This window comes from Vollenhovia emeryi, unplaced genomic scaffold, assembly GCF_000949405.1.
Source record: "Vollenhovia emeryi isolate VEMERY1.0 unplaced genomic scaffold, V.emery_V1.0 DF939121.1, whole genome shotgun sequence".
Taxonomy (NCBI): domain Eukaryota; kingdom Metazoa; phylum Arthropoda; class Insecta; order Hymenoptera; family Formicidae; genus Vollenhovia; species Vollenhovia emeryi.
Genome location: NW_011967245.1, coordinates 684,260 through 705,688, shown reverse-complemented (window position 1 = coordinate 705,688; position 21,429 = coordinate 684,260). Strand labels below are relative to the sequence as shown.

The 21,429-nt window shown below is 42.1% G+C and overlaps 1 protein-coding gene across 7 annotated transcripts in view; it reads left to right on the top strand.

The window, feature by feature from the left end:
- LOC105570138 (choline transporter-like protein 1) overlaps window positions 1–19,820 on the top strand; it is a 33,439-nt gene extending 13,619 nt beyond the window's left edge. Inside the window, exons 1-17 of one of the 7 annotated variants that reach the window (XM_012027111.1) lie at window positions 1,206–1,548; window positions 12,760–12,902; window positions 13,261–13,374; window positions 13,452–13,603; window positions 13,974–14,051; window positions 14,220–14,310; window positions 15,495–15,558; window positions 15,959–16,067; window positions 16,218–16,326; window positions 16,415–16,534; window positions 16,621–16,746; window positions 17,074–17,180; window positions 17,501–17,757; window positions 18,128–18,300; window positions 18,368–18,460; window positions 18,544–18,636; window positions 18,729–19,820. In XM_012027111.1, coding sequence (XP_011882501.1) covers window positions 12,852–12,902; window positions 13,261–13,374; window positions 13,452–13,603; window positions 13,974–14,051; window positions 14,220–14,310; window positions 15,495–15,558; window positions 15,959–16,067; window positions 16,218–16,326; window positions 16,415–16,534; window positions 16,621–16,746; window positions 17,074–17,180; window positions 17,501–17,757; window positions 18,128–18,300; window positions 18,368–18,460; window positions 18,544–18,636; window positions 18,729–18,794 — 1,803 coding nt within the window. In that variant the 5' untranslated portion in view covers window positions 1,206–1,548; window positions 12,760–12,851 and the 3' untranslated portion in view covers window positions 18,795–19,820. Of the gene's footprint in view, window positions 1–1,205; window positions 1,549–1,599; window positions 2,687–7,464; window positions 7,536–9,750; window positions 10,061–12,759; window positions 12,903–13,260; window positions 13,375–13,451; window positions 13,604–13,973; window positions 14,052–14,219; window positions 14,311–15,494; window positions 15,559–15,958; window positions 16,068–16,217; window positions 16,327–16,414; window positions 16,535–16,620; window positions 16,747–17,073; window positions 17,181–17,500; window positions 17,758–18,127; window positions 18,301–18,367; window positions 18,461–18,543; window positions 18,637–18,728 lie in introns of those variants that run through there. The other 6 variants (XM_012027114.1, XM_012027107.1, XM_012027108.1 and 3 more) reach the window with 6 other exon arrangements.
- Window positions 19,821–21,429: the final 1,609 nt, after the last annotated feature.

Here is a 21,429-nt window from a genome sequence, read left to right as displayed (position 1 = left end):
AGAATTCACATGTCTTTGTCACATAACAGAATATATACACATATATACGTATATATGTATGTATTTGTTGTGTAAATTTTCACACGCTAGATGGAGTTAGAGATGAACAGTTTCTCGTATTCAAAAATCACACAACTGGTTATACTCGTATATACAAGTACACCTAATAGGCACAATATATTTATTGTAATACTGTTGTGAAGTGCTAATTTTTGGAAGGTGGGGTTTGCTCATTGCACCCACCAATAAATTGAAAGAAACATAAGTTATCATCAGGCGAAAGCGATTGGGCCTGTAAACTCGGATTTTCCTTTCCTTGACCGTGCTGCAGTTTCATGCTGCCTATGGATGGACATTCGTTCAATCGAATTGACGATAAACTCGATTTGATAAGAGAGAAAGTCTAGAGCGAATGAGAGAGAGAGAGAGAGAGAGAGGGGGGAAGAGGGGCCTGTCATTATAGACATACGTCTCATATAAACAGAAACGACGAATTAATTCGTAAAGTTGCGCGCGATCTTGTCAGACCACTTGAAAATTGTAGAGCGTAATTTAGCGACGGAGGTGCCTTGCACCGCGCACAAAGTGGCGCGTAACTTGTCGAGATTCGACAAAAGAAAGGGGGGAAGAAGAGCAGGTGGCGAGACAGCGATAGAGAGACATTCTCTCGCGGAAGTCATTACGCCACGTAATTTCGCCATGTAAAATTGCGGCGCAAACTAACCGCGCGCGTACAGCGTAAGATGTTTACACCGCTCGGGTGAGATTGATACGGTATCGCGCGCCGCCCGAAATTGCCTCCGACAAGTTGGCTAACGAACTTACCGCCGTGATTAGCGCGCGTACTCGTTAACGTTTAACGCAACGAGGGCCGGATGATGGAGCCGGGCTCCGGGCGTCGCGGCTAATTCGTAGACCCGATCGGAGACCGAGTAGACGCCGCGGGATCCACGGGGATCGGACATAGCGAGAGGACAGACAGGCAGAAAGAAAGGGAGTGAGTGAGCGAGGCGAGCCGCGAGGAGGAGCGGAGGGAGAGACAGAAAGGTCAGTAGTCGGGCAAGAGAAGCGAGTGCGTGCGTGACGGGCGGACAACGCGGCCCAAGAGAGTGATTCAGAAAGAGAGCGAGCGAGAGAAGAGGGGGGCTCAGGCGGCGGGAGGGAGAGGAACCCGCGGGTGGGAGGAGAGCGAGAGGAGCGAAAGAGGACGCGAGAGAGGAGGACGGCGAATGGAGCACGGACTGCAACCGAGTATCGTTAACCGGCGGGCATACAAGAGAGCCTGTTCTCCAGGCCCCCGGCTGGTAATCACACGAGTCGGCGACTGTTAGTATTGTGCCCGAGCTCGAGTACGAGCGGACTCGTCGCGCGGCGCAACAAAAGCGAGGCGACGTCATGATCTCCGTGCCGTTCGGCGATTCGTGCGGGCGTTCCGTTCTCCAAGACTGAATCACGTGCGTCCGCGCCGCGTATTGTTGTCGTCGTCGTTGTTTACACGAGGCTCTCTCCGCTGAGGGACACCGACGGCCCGGAAAGCTGACTCGAGAGGTACGTTCGCGACGTTCCCGGGCGGTGAGTTTCCTCAGCGAGAGGAACCGAACCCGCGATCGGGCAGACCGATTCAACGCGATCGGCAGCGGTGCCGTAGATCGACCGCTGCCGCGCTCGTCGAGCAACCTCGAGGCGCGGCGAATGGCGAACCGATGGCGAAACGATTCGGTCCGGTAACGGCGCGATTTGTGCGCGAGCTCGCTGGAATGCTAACGGTTTTACTGGCCGCCATGCTCGCTCCAATCTAATCAGACGAGGCAATTTTTTTCTTGAATTGTTCAGACGCGTGTACCTCGGTTCCGTAGCTTTCTTCGAGTCGCGATAAGACGCGCCTGACGACCACTGATAACGTTGACGGGGAAACCGGGTCGAGCTCGACCTCGAGTGACGCTCGTCGGAATCGTTTTGTCGTTTTCACGCTTAGCCCGCGCGCGGTTTTTTTTTCCCTGTCTGCCTGTCTACGCCCACAGGTGTGTCACGATCGTTACGGCAGATCGCAACACGGTTCACGGCCTCTGGCGCCGCGTTGCGTGGCGATGGAAAGATCCGCCGCGCCGTGTTTTGGCGCTCTTCAAATTGGCGAGCGTCTCTTTTTAAGAGCCCGCAAATGGCGAACGTTTATTTTGCCAATTATTCGCCGCGCCGGTACGCGTGTTTGTTAAACGGATGTCAATTTCTAAATATTTATTGTCACGTCGGTGAGACGCGCGGCCCCGAGAAAGTTTGTACAGCCATTTCACTATAATATGCGAAAATGTGACCGGCATTGTCAATATTTACCGACAATGCGCGCGGAATATGTTTCCGTCCGCCATGCTTGTCCCCCGCGTTATTTCTAGCGTCGACAATTCTTCGACGCTCGTCAGCGCTGCTGCGATAATTTAGCGCGCAATTTATCAATGAATATCGATAATCCCGGGAGGTCCTTTCTTTCGCCGGGCAGAAGAGCCGCTTCTCGCGTCCTCGAGCGCATATCGCTGGGCGGATGTTTTCCTTTATTTTCGCAGGCGCGGGTGCGCAGGTGCACGCGTACGCGCGAGTCCTTGGGCGTACGAGAGTGATGTAAGATGAATGAGACGATACGCTCGCAATGACAAACGCGTCCGCGGCGCGTTCGGTTGGGGAAAATCGAAAGGTACGAGAATAATGCGCTTTAATAATAGCATTTTCTGCGTCGCGTTTAATAACAGAACCGTTTCAGCGCTCGCGCGGTGCGTCTTCAATTTTGTATAAGCCGCTAATCCACGGTCCGGAATCGCAATGAAGTATCGTACATTGACAGAAAAGAAGAAAAAAAAAACAGTTGCAGTTACCACAATCTCGCTATAATTTATAGTCATTTTAGGAGCCAACCACATTTTTCTAATTCTTCCAACTACGTAAGTTATGGTTGACCTAGCAATGTATTATATAGTTCTCATAGACACAATATTGGTCCATGCAACTTACGATATGGTTGTCACAAACCAAAAACGTGTACACGCACCGGCATAAATGTTGTCCCTATCCTTGTGAGGTGCACGCACACAACTAGAGTTGTGTGCGTGCACCTCACAAGGATAGGGACAGCATTTATGCCGGTGCGTGTACTATAAATATTGTAATAACAACCACAAGTAAAATTTCGAATAGCTGTATGTAATGGTAATAATCGTATTTATATTAGAAGTAATATTCCCTGCTTTTTATCATATATACATCGCTTTGCACTCATAATGAATAGTACAAGGAAGCACCTTTCAAAGAAAAGATAAGTAATCTTATACAAATTAATGTATAAACTTATCCGTATCTATAACACTCTATGCGGTTTTCTTCTCACGAGAGAGTCTTGTACCGCGCGTCCCTCTAGTGAGGATATTCACTTCACTTTTGTTTACCATGTGATTAGTAAGGTGAATGATATAAATGTAGTTTAATTTGTTTTAATTGACTATTGTTGTGATTGTATTTACTATATAAAAATAATTAACTCATTCATTACCTGGATATTTTAACAGAGTGATAGTTAAAAGCTTATATTTCATAGTAAATTTGTTAAATAGTTGGCACCGCTGTGTCTGTATGGTTGCTATTACTAATATTAGAGTAATAATTACTACAAAAATGATGTTCCTGACTATAATTACTTTACTATGCAATTATAGTTTCAACTACTACACTGAAAAAAATTTCTGGTTGAATATGGACGAATCAGATAATTCCTTTAGGATTTACCAGAATTCCTTTAGGATTTACCAGAATTTCTGTAGGATTACAGGAATTCTGGTAAATCCTAAAGGAATTATCTGATTCGTCCATATTCAACCAGAAATTTTTTTCAGTGTACGTATTTTTCTATCAGTGTAGTTTTCAGAATTGCGCTTGACACACACACAATTGTGCTGGGAATACGGTAATGCTCTACTTTTGAACGTGTTTCACACGAGCGACATTGCGTCCGCCGGATTTCGACCTCGCCCGCGAGAGTTGCTAATCGCGTGCAAAATCATTCAACTTACGCCGATCAATTATGCATGCATATTAAGTCTGGTTACGCTGCACTTGCAAATATTCTCGCAACCCAGAGAACGTACGACTCGTTGCCCAGCCTGCATTTTAATCGGAGTCTACCGCACGTGATGAACGCAGAAATGCGTCGAAGGACGAAAGCTAGCGCCAGACTATGCGCGACTCGCGATTCTTGATTCGCAGAAATTCGTCAGACATTCGTTATTACACAATGTAGAACGTTTGCAAAACGACGCTAACTGGTAGATTCTAATTGAAGAGATTTATTGCGGAAAATATTACTTCAGCCAGGGTTTGAACCTGGACTTCCCTTCACTCTAGGCGGGCGTCTCGTCAATTCGACCACTGTGGCATGTGGTGATATTTATCGCAATAAACAGTACTAATAAAATTCGTTATTACCGAGGGGGAAACCGCTGACCAAAATCTTGTACACCAATGCCCACTAATGCCCAGCGGGCATTACTTTATCTTATTTTATAATATCTTATCTCCCAGCAAGGCCTAATGCCCAAAAAATGCCTAGTAATGCCCAGTAATGCCGCAAACCTGTACACCACAATGCCCTCAGCGGTTTCCCCCTCGGATAAAAATGGTATAAACATCTGACTAGGATATCTGACCATATCTGCTTTGATATACTTATAAATAGATGCATTAAAAGTTGGATATTCTGATAAAATTTTACCATATCCTACATTATTTGATACAATTAGATAAAATTGGATATATAGCGTTATTTTGCGTATTTTTTCCCCGGGCACACTATTCGTGATTTGCAGTTTGTCATTCGTAATTTGTTATTTGTCGTTTCGTTCGCGTTAACTTGGACAACTTTTAACATTTACCTGTCGTTACAGGACTCGTTACATCACAAGTCTATACAATCAGGCTAGTTTGAATGTTAGTAAAAAAAGCACTGTTTTAGTCGGGAAACCGCTCGGCTAGCGAATCACTGCGAATGGCGAATCGCGCGTAGTGTACCGCTAGCTTAAGGAATCCCCCGCGAAGGTTGGTGAATGCGTGCGGGAGAACAAAGAACCTCGGACGGAAACGGGGCAGCTTCTCGCTCCGATCTTCTTTGTTTTTAATCTCGATGCCTCTCCGTTATTAACGCAAAACTCTTTTTCCGTCCTGTTCGCTTCGCAATCTCCCTCGCCGCAAAGTCCGCTAATCCGCAGACAGATGATCATTAATTTAATTACGAATTGCTACTTTAGTAACAAACGCATAATATGAAGCGCTGTTACATAAAATGTAATATAATCTGGCTGCGAATATCGTGAGATTTTAATGCCTTTGGAGAGTCGCGCGTTTCGCGGGATAAAATTGTCGCTCCTTTTTATATCCTTGCGGAAAAGAGGCTACGGTAGATATACGTGTCTAAAATCGAGCAAATGCAAACGTGCCACGAGACTATCTTCAGACAGTTGTGTTGATAGCGCATCGATCGTGGCCCGAGGGTTACGTGGGTTCGAGCGACGATAAGCGCGAGTTGTAACGCGAGCGGATGTTCGTTGTCAAAAATCCAGAGAGAGAGAGAGGCACCTTCTCGAGAATTGGGATCGCGTGCGCACCGATATCCGTCACCGCGGAAGACGAGCCTAAGCGGGAAAGTCGGAGCGCAGTTTCATGAATAATTGAAGAACGGGGAACATAGGATTATCATAATGCGTGAATGACGCCGGGGGAAATTCTCATCAAGTTGGCGCGACCTACATCCGTTTACGTTGTTATAATCCTTGTATACTACTATTACTTTTGTTATCTGTCGAGGTTAAGCTTGATAGAGAGTAAGACAGAGATTATCTTCGAACGTAAGCTTTTGATAAAACACATTTCTTGGGGAATATTAAGAAAAGGCTGCGTGAGAGAATGTTTTAAGCTGCTAAATATTTAACGTGTGCCCCCCAGCCATAGGTAAATTTCAATAAATTATTATTTAGATAAAAGTACAACGCGTAATTACAATTCATGGAGAGAACGTGCCTTTTATCTCCTTATCGCCGATGAATGTAATTAAATCGATTATTTTATATGTATATATCTATGTCTTCATTATCGAGCTCATTAACTACACCTAAATACGTTATGAAATGAACGTTATTCGGATAAATTATATCGCTGTGCATAAAGATCGATCGGCCTGATTCATTATTTGATTATTTGCTCCATTTCGGAGTGTTATACACGGCTGCGGGGTGATTTAACTTTTAAGCCTAATATATCGTCAGTGTGGCAAACGAGTTTCTTGCACAATTCCGGGGACGATAATTTTGGACCTACGCGAGAATTCCGGACGTTGGTTGGGCGTTATTATTTCATTGAGATAGTTCGTTACGCGAGCTACGGCAAGATTGATGGAAATTAGGACGGGAACCGGTGTTAACCTTGAACTCCAACGAACGCGTTGATCAATCTAGCGAGTCCGTAAATCAGAAACAAAAAAAAGGGGGAGGGGAAGGATTTATGAAGCGAAGCTTGGCAATTGACGTAGCTATCATCTGTCAGCTTGCGTCTACCCTCGACCGATTTCCACGTAAAATAACGACGAAGCATTAGTCGCCAGAAGTTGCGCAACTAAAACATTAACGCGGTGATCTCGCACAATGGCTAGGAAATTGTAGCGGTCCGTGGCAACGTTACGATACACTACGTACTTGGGGCGAATAGATTCCAACAATATTCAGCTCTTCCCTTACGGACGGTCGTAATATCTAATGTTAAACCGGAGTTTAACCGGAGTGAGACCGCGAGCCCAAGTCCTCGGGGATCAGGAGCCAGAAATATACCTGGGACGCTTTGTCAATTCGGATAGGGATGATGAGTGACGAGACGAGGGACAAAGTGGGGCCGCAACGAGATCGGGCCTTTTCGGTTTCACTCGGTATTCTTCGACGTCCCTTCCAGATGTTTCCTTTTGATCCATCCTGGAAACTCGGCGTCTAGGTATTCTTTTACGTCCCATATTAAGCATTTTGCTCTCCGTCTACCTCAAGACTCGCGCAACATCATACTTTGCTCGGGCAATTCGGAGCTACTCCCCCTTGCTTTAGTGAATTCGGAACGACTCTCTTTATACGTTTCTCGAGCTCATGCCTCATTTTTTCCACGTTCGACTTGGATGATGCTTAGCGAGAGCAAAGGCATGTACCGTCGAGTGTGCGGATACGTTTCAAGGATATTGCAGTGACGCGACTCGTGGGTATCGCCAAGTCGATTTATCTGTCGGACTCGGGTCTCGCGACGTTGATGGATGAAGTGCTGTTACGATAATCGGTAAGACTGTTGTTACGTAATGATATCATTCGGCACTCTTGTCATCCGAGAGGATCCGAGCTTGGAGAGGGGGCGAAGTTGAGCGGCCTAAACAAGTGGTTCGTTCATTCCACGCGGACCGAGCGCGTCGATCTGTTCGTGGTCTATCGCGAGCGGATTCTTTTGTGACACTCGATCCAGCTCAACGAGAGAAGGTTCGATAATGATTGTTAGTGTAAACTGAAGAGCTCATTTGTAACGTCAACTAAATTTACCAAACGGAGGATTCATCAGTTTGTTACCGGACGCAACTGCTTAATAAGTGGTGTTAAACAAATAATTATTAACGCGAGACACAGGGCGATATCGAATAATAATGAAACGGCGCAATTATTGTGTGCGTGTGTTGTGACGTGTTCGCGGACGTGCGTGTCCAAGCGTGACTCACGATTCTTCTTAATTCCACGAGTGTATAATTAGCACAAGGATCGCTGCAACTCGCTTGGCTACATTTTCCATTGTTCCGCGAAAGACTCGTGGCGATGCGATGTTGCGTTCAATGTGAGGCTTAAGCCTCTACCTTGCTCTCTCGCGTACACCTTTCGTCCCACGTGGCAGACGAGATTATGCATCCAGCTCACCGGCTGGTAAGAAGCCGCCGGTTGATCCGCAAGGAAAATCCGTAACTTTGTGCCTCGGAATTTTTCCACGGAATGCGTAGAGCCCTCTCGAGCGTCTTTTCACCGAAGTTTCATTGAAAAGATATACCGCTTGATGCTCGTAAGTTTTCGAGAAATACGTCTTTCATAACTTCGCGGGGAAACTCCGTTGAAAATCTACGGGCGATGCCTTTGGATACGCGAAAATAGATCCCAGGCTGGCAGGCCACCAGCGCGAAAATAATTCGCGGTGCCGAGACGGCTGACGGCGGAGATTACCTCTATCGGTGCTCTCTGATTACCCCGGTCCCTCCCGCGAGTGTGTGCGTACACAGCGTAATTTCATTGAGACACGTAAGATAGCGGTGTACTGTTGGCAAACCGTATGTAATACGCGCGACATGCCGAGCCGTCTAATATTAGCTGAAATCCCTGGTTAAACCTAAGTCAAATAGAAGAGCGTCCGAAACTGCAAACCCAAAATGTCCCATACCGGATTACGCCGATTTGCACGGTAAACATTTACAGCTTGCACTTGCTGGCCGCGCGCAAGAAGTGATGCCGGTAATCGATGAACTACTCGGTTCCTTAAGAAAAAAAAAGGTTATTTCAGAATAGCCGCTGCACCACGCACACACATTCGCGCGGAAAAACGTTTACCTTGTGTACAGTGATGGGCAGAATGGTTACATTTTTTTTTAATGAGTTTAGGAACGTACATTTAGATTCAGGGGCTCAATTCTGTATCGTGCAACATAGTGAAAATGCTAAGAGTGAGCGGCTTTGTCTATTTTTAAGGGGACAGTTAGAAAGAGCCAAGCCCTAGTAGTACAGTACATATATTGGCGCAATATTGGGAAATAATGTGAATCTAGTATTCCCAATATTGTAAGGTGGACGCCCTCTCTTATTTACTCAATGTCTATTTAGCAATATTGGTTTAATATTGTATCAATATTGGACCAATATTGTTATTACATTGTTAAATGTTGGCCAATGCACTTCCAGTATAAATCTAATATTATATAATTATTATCGTGCAATATTTACATTTATTCCATGGCCAATGTTGGCTTTACGTTGGACAATATCGGCCAATACATTTCTAATGTAACCAACATTTGACCAATGCTTAGCCAAAGGCTAACAAAAATCGGTTCAATATTGCATCAATATTTGAGCAATATTCTTATTACATTGTTAAATATTGGCCAATGCACTTCCAGTATAAATCTAATGTTATATAATTATTATCGTGCAATATTTACATTTATTCCATGGCCAGTATTGGCTTTACGTTGGACAATGTCGGCCAATGTATCGTGTTATTAGGGAGACTACTCACTTTTAGCATTAGCACTATAGTGTAAGATACGGAACTGACCACCAGGGTTACGTTCCGGAATCTTCTTCTCCGAGGAATATTTTACTCGATGGCCATTCCGAAGCCATTTTGCGCGTTTCTGATCTATTTCTTGAGCAAAATTTCCCCCCGAGAAAATGTTTCGAAAACCTAAATCTGCGCGTTCCTAAACTCATTAAGGGAAAAAAAGTGTCGCGAACATTCTGTCCATCACTGTGCGTACATGCGGCGGAAATGTGAAAATAGAAAGTAATAGGAAATGATTGTAACGTAATATCATCTTTACGTGTACGGAAACTGAACTAATCGTCGCGATAGGGGTAATCTATGGTTGATTAATCGCACTGTAAAATACATTGTTACGTTGTTTGTGACGATTAAGCGTTATCACGCTTGGTTCGCGAGAACGAAGTTACGGACAGTGTGTGTTCACGAAGCGATGCGCTGACTTGTTCGATATCGACCGCGTCAGAGAAGCGTTAATCCGTCTTACGTCTACGTTCTAACGAGTATTCCCTGCGACATGGTACACCCACACGCGCGCGCGAGGGCAATTTGATTATCGCGGGCCCCGGATTAAAGTTTAATTTCGTCCCTGCGTCGATTTTTGATTGATGGCATTTTGCCAACGATTATTAATTCAACGAGATAGTGTCGGTGATGAAAGTTGGAGGCGATCGTTAAAGCAGTAGGTAACATAAAGGCAGTAAAATAATCGGTGCGTTAATTAATTTTATATCTTGACGTTAATATGTATTTATATTTTATCTGCTTAATCCTTCCTCTCAGGATAACAAGCTGAATCCCAGATAGCACAAGACACTCCTATGAACATTTTAAGAATATTCTTCTTTAAGAAGATTTGGAATATTCCATAGGTCATTCTTTTATCTTATGTTCGTGGAATATTCGACTGGCATTACTATAAATCTTTTTCGAATGTGAATAGAATAATCTATCGAATATAGCGTTATATATGGTATGATCACTGGTTTCACTGCCTTTTGCATAAGGTAAGTGTATTACACAATAAACAATGTGCAATACATAAACTCGATGAATATTAAAAATTATTCTGAACGAATATTCCAAAGACGTTCTCGATAAATATTTAAAAAAATGTTCTTCTTTGTTATGAATATACGATTTCTAATTGTAATAATCTATTTATGTATTTATAGAATATTCGATTGGAATATTCTGAAATTAAGAATATTAGCACTTCAGAAGAATATTCATAGAACTACGTGTGCTGTCAGGGAATATATCTGTAACGTAATGTTGTTTATAGTAGATATACATATATTAACATTAACATATACGTGTTCTCTAAAAGTCTATCAGTAGATTATCACTGAAACAGTGAATAGTCACTGATTTGCGGTTATACTCTGGGAAAAAAAAGACAGCGACCCATTTTGGGGCCCACAATTAGTAATCGAATTATTTGGATTGTTCGTAACTCGACTCTGGGAAAAATTTTGACCGTTTGTTTGCAGTTAAGCGACTTAACATTAAGTGAAAATTATCTTTGCGTCACTGAATATCGACAGAACTAATTGAGAGAATTGATTAGCGTTGCTTAAAAATCTTGGATATAGATAAAACAGCTAATTGCGATTTTTAGTTACGCGGGGCAAAATTCGCCAAAGATTAGAGTTACGAACAATCGAAATAATTCGATTACTAATTGCGGGCCCCAAAATGGGTAGCTGTCTTCTTTTTCCCAGAGTACGTGTACCGCTGAAAGTCGCAGTAGTATACTTATAACTTTAAACCGGTGACTATTCACTGTTTTCAGTGACAATTCACTGATCGCTTTTTAGAGAGTGTACAATACATATGTAAAATTGATCTAGCATGTAATATATAATGTACAGATCTGATATAAATGTATATTTTTGAGAAATCGCAAATCATTTATATGGAAATTCGAGTTTGAAAAAAATGCAGCGCGATTTAACCGGGATGATCGATACTGTCGCTCGGAATATTTCGAAGGCGGTAGGTCCATAGTTAAAACAAAGGCAGGATGTAATGACGTAATTGTAATGTCTTCGGGAGGCAATAGCCGTATCCGTGACTGCCATTCAACACCAGGCCGCGTAACTAAAGCTCTCTTTCGCCTTCGTGCTGCCTGGTAAAAACTTCTCTCGTGTTTCTTTCGTGACTGAAACACGGAAGTAACATTAACCTACTGCACTCAATATATATTCGTGTGACTTTTACCGCGTGTGTATCTTTAGTAATTGTGATAGATTTTCCATCAGTGTACGCGCCCGTCGTTTTGCGCTAAATAAATCTCATGCGTCACTTTGTTACGGAATATCTGTCTGTGTAATATAATATGTAGCTAATAAATTTATGGCCCGCGAAGATGTCAACTATTAATGTCAATTATTTGGCTCGGAACAAAGGAGCGTGGAACTCATTGTCAAACGTGTTTGCAATCTTTCGTACGATTATTTCTATTATTTTTTTCATTTCGGTTTATTATTTTCTACTTTGATAAGAATTGACCGTCAAGATCCTCTGATGAATTCATTAGAAAATTTTGATGTACTTCAACCTTCTGTAGTCCCACTTCTGAGCAATCGTAATTATGTTTCGCGCGTGTTACCATGGATGATGCGTGCCTCTGATCAGCGTTGCGACAACAGTATCCAAGCATGCAACTTCCCGGGTGTATTGATCGATCGATATTGACGTGACCTAGGTTTCGTTCGAGGAACGTGTCTCGAAAAATAGTGATCGCCATCGAGTTGTACTCACGTTGACATTATTGTGTATTTTAACGTATATTTTACGCCTAAGTCAAGCTGCGTGTTCAGAATCAAGCAAGGGGGGAAACCGCTGACCAAAATCTTGTACACCGATGCCCACTGATACCCAGTGGGCATTACTTTATCTTATCATTTTATGTTATCTTATTTAACTTGCTTGCTCTTATTTTATCTTATTTTATCTCTATAATGCCCCAGCGAGGCATTTAATGCCCAAACTAATGCTCCAAAAATGCCTAGTAATGCCCAGTAATGCCGCAATCTGTACACCACAATGCCCTCAGCGGTTTCCCCCTCGGAATCAAGTCCTCGACCGCTGAAGATAAAATTTGAAAATTTATATAACACTTAAAATTTTCTCGACTGGATCTTGACGCGACGTGTCTCGATTGGTATCTTAGCTTCAACAGGTTTCACAGAAAGATATTGCACGATGCTATTTTTAATTTAGCCTGAAGTATTTTAATATGTGTATCGGCATCTGATAAAATTACGTGCACAGAATGCACGATTCACTCGTTGCCGTACTATATCGTGCGTGTTGAGCGTAATTACGCGATATCGATATCATTTTTCTGAATACGATAAATACCGTGGTAGCAAATTGATATTGGTATCTCTTGTGTTGAATAAGCTGGCGTGTGTTCCGAAGAGGAAGACTTGTCGAAAGGCGACCAGAGGGGGTACGATTGTTGGAAGGATCCAGACTTCCGGTACATTCTAGAGATGGTTTGCTGCGGTTGTGTGGACGAGCCCTCGTCTAAAGTGGAACCCACGGTAAACGTTCTTCCGGTACGCTTGTTAAAAAAGGATCCGCGTATTTATGAATGCAGCCTGCTCTCGTTAAAATAATAACGTTATGCATCCACTGAGAAGCGCAATGTCTACATTTCTCAAACACGCGACTTGAACTTCGCTAAATCAATTCTCACGATTAGTTTTGTTCGTTAGGTTTAATCAATCTGACGTTTTTCCGTGATGAAGGCTCGCGATTTTGAGCTGGTGCGCTTCCATTTCTTTATAATCTTGTTCTTAAAATTTTCACACGTTAAATGGAATAAAATATTTTCGGTGACTTCGACTGTTTGCTTGTCGTAACAGTTTTCATTTGTGAGTTTTAATTCTTCCTTTCTAGACACCTGATGGGCAAGGCTCCCCGTCGAACTATTCAGAGCAGATATTCGTGAAGGACCGATCATGCACCGATTTTCTGGCTGTGGTCGTCGTACTTGTCCTGGCAGGCGGTTTCGTAAGTGATGTTGCTTTTTCGTCCATGTCATAACGCTAATACGTTCGCCGAACATTTTGTAACATTTGTGCGTGTAGATCTTTATGATGACGAATGTGGCGAAGAAGGGTGACGTTTTCCGGGTGATAAACGGATACGACGATTGCGGAAACGTCTGCGGCCGCGTGACCCTGTATGAAAACAACCCGAAATTCGAGTGCAACGGTCGTTTCGACTACACCAAACTATCGTGAGTGCACTTTGGAGCATTTGCACTAATTGGACATGAAATTTCCTAAAATTTCTCTTTGATCACGCAACTCGTGTATATCAGAATTGAGATTTATAAAAAAAAATTCATGTGATTTGTGCTCTTAAAAAAATAACGAATAAAAAAATAAAATTAATTTATTAGCAAATTAATGAAATAATAAAGCACCTGACAAGATCCTTTTGAAAAAATAAATGCAGCCTAGGATCAACAGAAACGTCCAAAAATAAAATTAAGCTTAGTCGTTGGTATTGTTTGTTGCACTACTATACTATACTGAAAGGTCACGAGAAGTGACCGTATTGATCGATGCCTTCTACATTGATAACTTGTGTTCTATGTCTATTAGGTATCTCGAAATCAACATCGACGCCAACGGAGTGAAGAACCGTAAATGCGTGTCAAACTGCACAGTGGACGAATCCAAGTTAGTAAAATTGTAACTCGTTACATCTCGTATCTTGCGTATCCGCTTTAATTGTTCACATTTACTAAAATGATCTAATGATTCGAAGGATTGTTACAACTGTAATCACACAGCAGGTTTTATGGGCTCGTACACTCTAACATTAACTTCCGTTTCTCTGTCTCGCAGAATATTATTCCTGAATCGCTGTATACACAAAAAGGTGACGGAGACTATCAACTCCATAATAAGGACCCTTCGTTTGGACAGCTTTTACAACGTAAGTGATGATTTGCGAGAACATTTTTCGAAATTATTCCCCATGCAAGAATCGTCAATCTTTCATTTTGCTAGAATTCGAGCTCAAGTTTCAAATATGTGCATGATTCGTTATTCATTCATTGTCTGAGGTCTGTTCTGTATGGTTGGTTGCAAAAATAACAGAACTTTAAAAAAATGACAAGACAGACAATTTTCTGAGGGATAAACATTTTATTTCATTTAAAGACATTTGTTTCTGCGGTGATTCAACGATTTGCACAGTTAACTAATGCGTCAAGTGACTATTCTATGTCTTTTTGTGGAATGTCTGAGGATGCTCGTCGGCTTTTCAGATATCTGGAATAGTGTTATGACGCTTTCCTTTCACAGGCGTTTTGAGCCGTGGAAATGAAAAGTAACCGCATGGTGCCAAATCTGGCAAATACAGTGACTTGTGCAACATAGTAACTTGTTTTTGTGCTAAAAAGGCATCATGACACTATTCCAGACAGCCAAAAGTCTGCAACGTGCATTCTCAAAGGCATTCCGCTAAAGGACATAGAAAAATCACTCGAAGCATTAGCTGACCATGCAAAAATCGCCGCGGAAATGTATTTGAAAATAAAATAAAATAAGACATTTGTCCCAAAAATGGTCTATTTTGTTGTTTTTAAAAAGTTCGGTTATTTTTGCGACACAGACCGTATATATATTTTTATACCATATTCCCAATTACATCGAAAAAAACAGTTCTTATTCCAATTTCAAGGAATGTCACCTTATATTATCTTATTCCTTCTTTTCATAAAATCTAATCGTTTCTAATATTATCGACGAAGAATTACGGAAAAATAACAGAAAATTTATCTTCTCTAAGAAGAAACGTCGTGTGTAGTTTATTAAGAACCGGTAAGCTTTATTTTTTAATGGTTTAGAAATAGTATGTGTTTATTTCAACGTTTTATAGTGATTGTTTAACATATTGTATTACATTTTAAAGTAAGCCTCATATCATATTATCTGACATTTCTTCCTTGAAACTCATTTATTCTTATATAGTGCTTCGCTATCTGAAATCGATAAACAGAGTGATTTGCGAGTAATATATACGGTATCTCCATAATTAGTCCAAATAAGTAATCAGTATAAGTATATCGATAATACTTAATTATTTAACACATCAATAATATATCATTATTTCAGGATGCAGTTACTGATCTGGGAATTGCGTGGCGCGAATTGGTTTACCTTTTGCTCATAGCTTTGGGTAAATATTTCAGAAAAAATATACAGTATATTCAAAATAATTTCAAACTTCCAATTTCTCGCTCTTTCTACATATAGATGTAATTTTTCTCTGCGTGCGTGTGTGTAAAGAGAAATTATATACATCTCCAGTAAATTTGATAATATTCCGAGCATTTTGCATAATACACTTGAAATCTGAAAATTTTCAGATAGCATTGTTTTAGAAGTACAATCTTATCATTTTATCGAGAATATGATTTCTGCATATTAAATTTTGATGTTAAATTCTTATATCACTTTTCACTCTGCCTGTCTGTCTGCCCCCCGGGGGGGGGGGGAGAGGGGGGCCCTCTCTCTCTCTCTCTGGGCGACACAAAACAGAGACTTTGAGTGATTGATTACGACCGACGGTTTTTCAGGACTTTCTCTCGGTATCCTGGTGGCCTTCCGCTATATGGTACAATATGTCATTTATGTTGTATTGATCGGCGCAGTTTTGGCTTGCATCGGCGGCACAACGTATCTCTGGTAAAGGGAATTATCTCAACCTTTTTAAAATTAAAATGATATAGCGTAAACCACATTTTCAGAATTTTCCAATCTAAAAATTCCTACGCGAGTACGGCATCTATTATTTGTTTAAATCTAGCGGAGCAAGTTTAAATCTTTTATGCATAGGCTGGCATGGTATCGCGAGAAGAAGAGCTTGGAAAGGAATGAAATTTACCCGGAGGATTCCAGCGTGGAGCCCTACTTCATCTACGCTATTATCATGTCGGTCGTTGCTGTAAGGAAAATCGCTATATCCGGCGTTACGTTCACGCAAATTTTGCAATATATATATATATATACATACACGCACGTACATGCCGCAGGTCATCGTACTCCTAGTGATTCTGGTGATGAGGAAGAGAATCGAGCTGGTCATGCAGCTTTTCCGGGAGGCGGGTAAAGCCGTGTATTCGATGCCGGCGTTGCTGTTTCAGCCGATTTATGTGAGCATATCTCGTTTCAATTATACGAATCCGGTTCACTTCATATTGAGCCTGGCCTCGCGAACGCGGAAATTCTCTGTTTTCAGACGTATTTGCTGATCGGGTCTACGGTAGTAGCGTGGGTCTACTGTATGTTATGGATCGAGAGTGCCGGTGACATTTACTTGAATAGGAAAAATCACGTTCATTTCAAGAAGGATGGCTTACTCATTGTACGTTAGCATGTTTCTTTATCGACTGCGATAAAAATTATACAATATTTCGTAGAATAGATAAATACTCACACTTTCAACCATTAAACGGGATCTTACAAATCTTAATAATTCTGGTAATAATTTTTGTGAATTGTACACGTTTTCTCTTCATACCTTTGAATCGTTTTGAGCAAAATTCGCAAAACTTGTTATTAGACATAAGAAAGGCCTAGTATCGAATATCGATAATATTTATTCTATATTATACGCGTATCAGTTATTTCACTTTACTTATTAAGTTATTTCTTTTTACGTCGCTTTTTGTAATAAATGGAATTAATTTAGGCAACGAGATGGTACAATCTGTTTTTATTCTTCGTGGCATGTGAATTCTATTTGGGTTGCCAGCATATGGTCGTCGCTTGCGCTGTTGCCCGATGGTTCTTTACGAGGTGAGATTTTTAGTAGATATAAACGTTTAAATGAAAGAGCAAATAGCGCAGCTAAAAGTCGATCATTTGTTGTTATGTATAGAAAGATAAAATGAATTTTTCGGTAACTTTAATGGTGCTCGAAATACGATTTTCTAATGTACAATATATCTAGCACTTTTTCACGAAGTATCATAAATTCTCTTATTAACGGTTAAATTTCGTAATGGTCTTCTATATACAGTACATATACATGTCATGTAGATTATAGATGCTGTTATTGCACGAGTTCTATACAGAGAAAGCAGCACTGTAACAGAGATACTTTTGCATTTTAACAGGGACAAAAAACGCCTTTCTCTGCCTGTGGCAAAAGGATTTGGATATCTTATAAGATATCACATGGGCACCGTGGCTTTTGGGGCTTTAATAATAGGCATTGTTCGAGTGATCAGAGCCATGATCTCCTTCGTCCAGAATCATCTAAAGCAGTACGACAACGCTTTCGTGAAAGGAATTTTATGGTGTTGCCAATGTTGTCTCTGGTGTTTCGAGTGTGTTCTAAAATTCCTCACAAGGAATGCTTATATCGAGACAGGTAATTGCGATACAATTGTGGGAACATTGGTTGCGCAGGTTTCCTTGCGAACAACCGTGAAAAAGAAGGCATCTCGTCAACCTTAACTTCTTTCGATGAAGAGCCGAAGAATGCTCCTTCAGAGATGGATCTTTATTTTTTTACTTTAGTTTCTACTTTTCACGGCCCGTTCGATTCTTGGTAGTCGGGTTGCTGCGTGTGCAGGCGCGCTGTAATCCGACCACACGTCTTTTCCAATGACGTAATTTGAATCCTTCATTAATACTGAAAGTCCGTTTCTCATTTCTCGTGAATAGTACAATGCCGTAACAAGAACGAAAGATATTTTTTCGTTGAACGATGCGCTAAGAAAACGATGTTTTTTTTCCAGCTATATACGGATGCAACTTCTGCACAGGCGGAAGGAAGGCATTCCAAGCTTTGTCCAGCAACATTTTGCGAGTAGCGGCGATCAACAGCGTCGGCGATTTCGTTCTGTTTCTGGGCAAAGTCCTCGTCGTGACGCTTACGGTTGTGTCCGGGATTTATTTGATGCAGGTACAGGTAAAATCGTCCTATATATTCGTGTATTTCAAGGGCATTACCAAACGCTAGTTTAACCCCTTTGCAGAAAAAGGAAGGACTTAACCACCCTTGGATACCAATCACTCTCGCGGGGATATTTGCATTCCTGGTCGCGCATTGCTTTATTTCCATCTACGAGGTGAGCGATGTAAAATAAACCTAATGAACAGTATGTTATTAAACGAATGACATAATCTCTACAGACACAATAATTTTTCGCAGATGATCATTGACACGATATTCATATGCTTCTGCGAGGACTGCGAGAAAAATGACGGCATCAACCGTCCTTATTTCATGAGCCGCGGCTTGATGGTTCGTATTAGCTGTAACGCGTGTCAATATCACTTCTTAATGGGAAAGTTTTCTTGTAGAAAAAATTGTAAAACAAATCTTATCTCATTTAGGAGTTCGTGGAGAACAGCAAGAAAGCTTTGAGGCAGCTGGAATACCAGGGTGCTGCGGCCATGTAACAAGCGTTAAGAATTAGATTTTGTTTTGGAGAATGCATTGTGGAGTGTTTCGAAAATTCAATGTTTGGCCAGTGCAACGATCGCTATAGAACGTACGCGGGAATCTCTTCTTTTAGCGTGTGTATCTTTGAGGGACGATCGCGAAACTGCGAAAAGAAACAGAAATAGCTTCCTTTGGTGCACGCGTAAGTTGCCTTCTCTCAATGTGCGGCAGTTATCGAAGTCGTTCCACACCAACGAAGCGTGGTAATGCGCACAATCGACTGTTCCGATCAATCCGACGGATTGACTACACGGAGAGAATTTTCTCTTAAAATTTCTCCTGAAAATCACGTGGCCGTGGGACAACGTGGCATCTTGAAGAATTTTATGAGTCTTTTGAGAGTTTACCATACATTGTACTAGTAATTCTACTAGCGAGATGTATGGCAAAATTTCAAAGGGTCATAAAACTTCTCGAAACGTCGTGTTGTCCCGCGATTACAATACTTTCAGGATAAATTTTAAAGGACAGTTCTCCCCGTGTACATTACCAGGAATGTTACGAATCGTTCTATATTTTCGAAGTTCCTATTTCTAAAAATATTTTTTGTATAACAAGATAGCTTTCTACATAAACTTAGCCGAGATAGGTGTGACACTCGCGCAGTCGCTGCGAATACGCTGATTTGGCAGCCTAAACTTACGACGTTGTACCCTTCGTACCGTCAGAAGTGATTCTTCGCGAACAAATTAATTTATAAGACGCCCGTGTTCTGCATCCTAGAGTATAAGCTTAAAGTCACATCGTTAACGAATGTACTCGTTCTCTATCGCTGTAAATATTTCGTTTTTTTTTATAAACAAGTGCCTGCGACGGATAATTTTTCATTTTGATACAAATGCCGTGTAAGATATAATTAAACTGCTCTAATACTAACAGTATAGTCGTGCTATTTCGACAGAGAAAAAAAAAATATATATAAGATTAATATTATATAATGTCAACGAACGAAACTCAAATACAAGAGTGTATGACAAATCTAATTACTGATCGTGTCGCTCACTTCCTTTCATCGAAAGGGGGCGGGATGTCGGGAGAAGAAAATACCGAAGATGGAGGATACAGCGGGGTGAAGCACGAGAGCCTCGTGGGGCAGGTGGTTAACTTTATCATTTCAATTTATTTCATCTGGGCACACAGTGCATGAACGCTCATGCTTGGTTTACAGATCTCGTGTGTTATGCCGGTTTAGCAAAGGTGGTGTGTCGTCAACACTGAGCTGGCAGTAAATCGGGGTGACGAGTCGGACTCTACGGGGGAATAACGGGGGGGAGGGGGAGAAGGGGGCTTTGGTCTGTTCAGGCCGGATAGACGTTTTAGGACGAAGTGATAAGAGTAGACCGTTTAGAAAATTCTCTCTCGTACTCTATGCGGTGCAGCGCGTCCGAAATAGCGGCGTTACTCGCTAAAACGGGGGGAGGAGGATGGGCGACTAACACGAGCAGCGCAACAGCAATGAAGCCGGCAGATTCGCAACGGAATCACATGCGTTCGATGTGGTTCGTTCGACACTTGCACTTAGGTCTCGCAACGTACAATATACATATGTGCGTGTATCTTATCGCAGGGAATCCAGTTCGGTGGATCAGCATATATTCCGTACTATAGCATGAAAATATCTCATTCTCATTCTCTCCTCTCTCTCTCTCTCTCTCTCTTATCAATAGCTTCTCTTAGGATAAGTCGGTTTTCCCAGGATATAGGAAAATGCCAAAGATATGTACACGAAGAGACACTTTGCTCTACTTGCAGCTCCAGAATATATTATACATTGTTCGCATTACGCGCGAGAGACGCCATTGTTTTGTTACATAAATACAGGACCGAGAGGACAAGCCGTACGTGACGTAGGGGAGAGAAGGGGGGGGGGACCCGCGGGGAAATCCTTCTTGAGCTTCGCGCTGAACAACTCTCTCGTCGTCGATTACAATAACAATAATACCTTCGCCGACGAATTGCACGTGGCGGACAGACTCTTGTATCCTAAAGTCCTATCGTTCCCGAGATATTACTTCTCATACACCGAAATAACGTTAATGCCCATGTGTACACCGCGATTGTTAGCTCCGAGTCTCGAAAGTAGCTCCCGAGTTGCTGAATACGCGCTTACGATACGAGGGGGACGGGGGGGGGGAGAGGGTGGGTGAAAAAGATAAGGTCGGGGTCCTTGAAAATCAACGATTACACCGACGCAAGGTACTTGGCTTTGTACAACTTTGTATTGCACTTTGTAGCTAGCGCAAAACTTAGGTCTGTGGATCTTACGAATAATTATATATATATATTTTTTTTTTGGTCTCGTTAGGTCATCGTCATCGTGCGACGCGCAGGTAGCTGGTAGTCGAGATATCATCGAAGTCATTGCGGAATTCTCAGTCTTTATCAAAGAAGTTAATCGATCGGCGCGTCTTGCAGACGGCGCCGCGAGTCTAAGGGCGAAAACGGAAAACACGGGAGCAAGGGGGGGGGGAGGAGGGGGGGCTTCGACGAGCGGCAGCGAATAATCGCCGTATCTCCAACACCCCGCAATCGCGCATCATTTTTTAGAGCTTGCTCTGCCTTTCTTACACCTTACGCTTTCACCCTAATCGA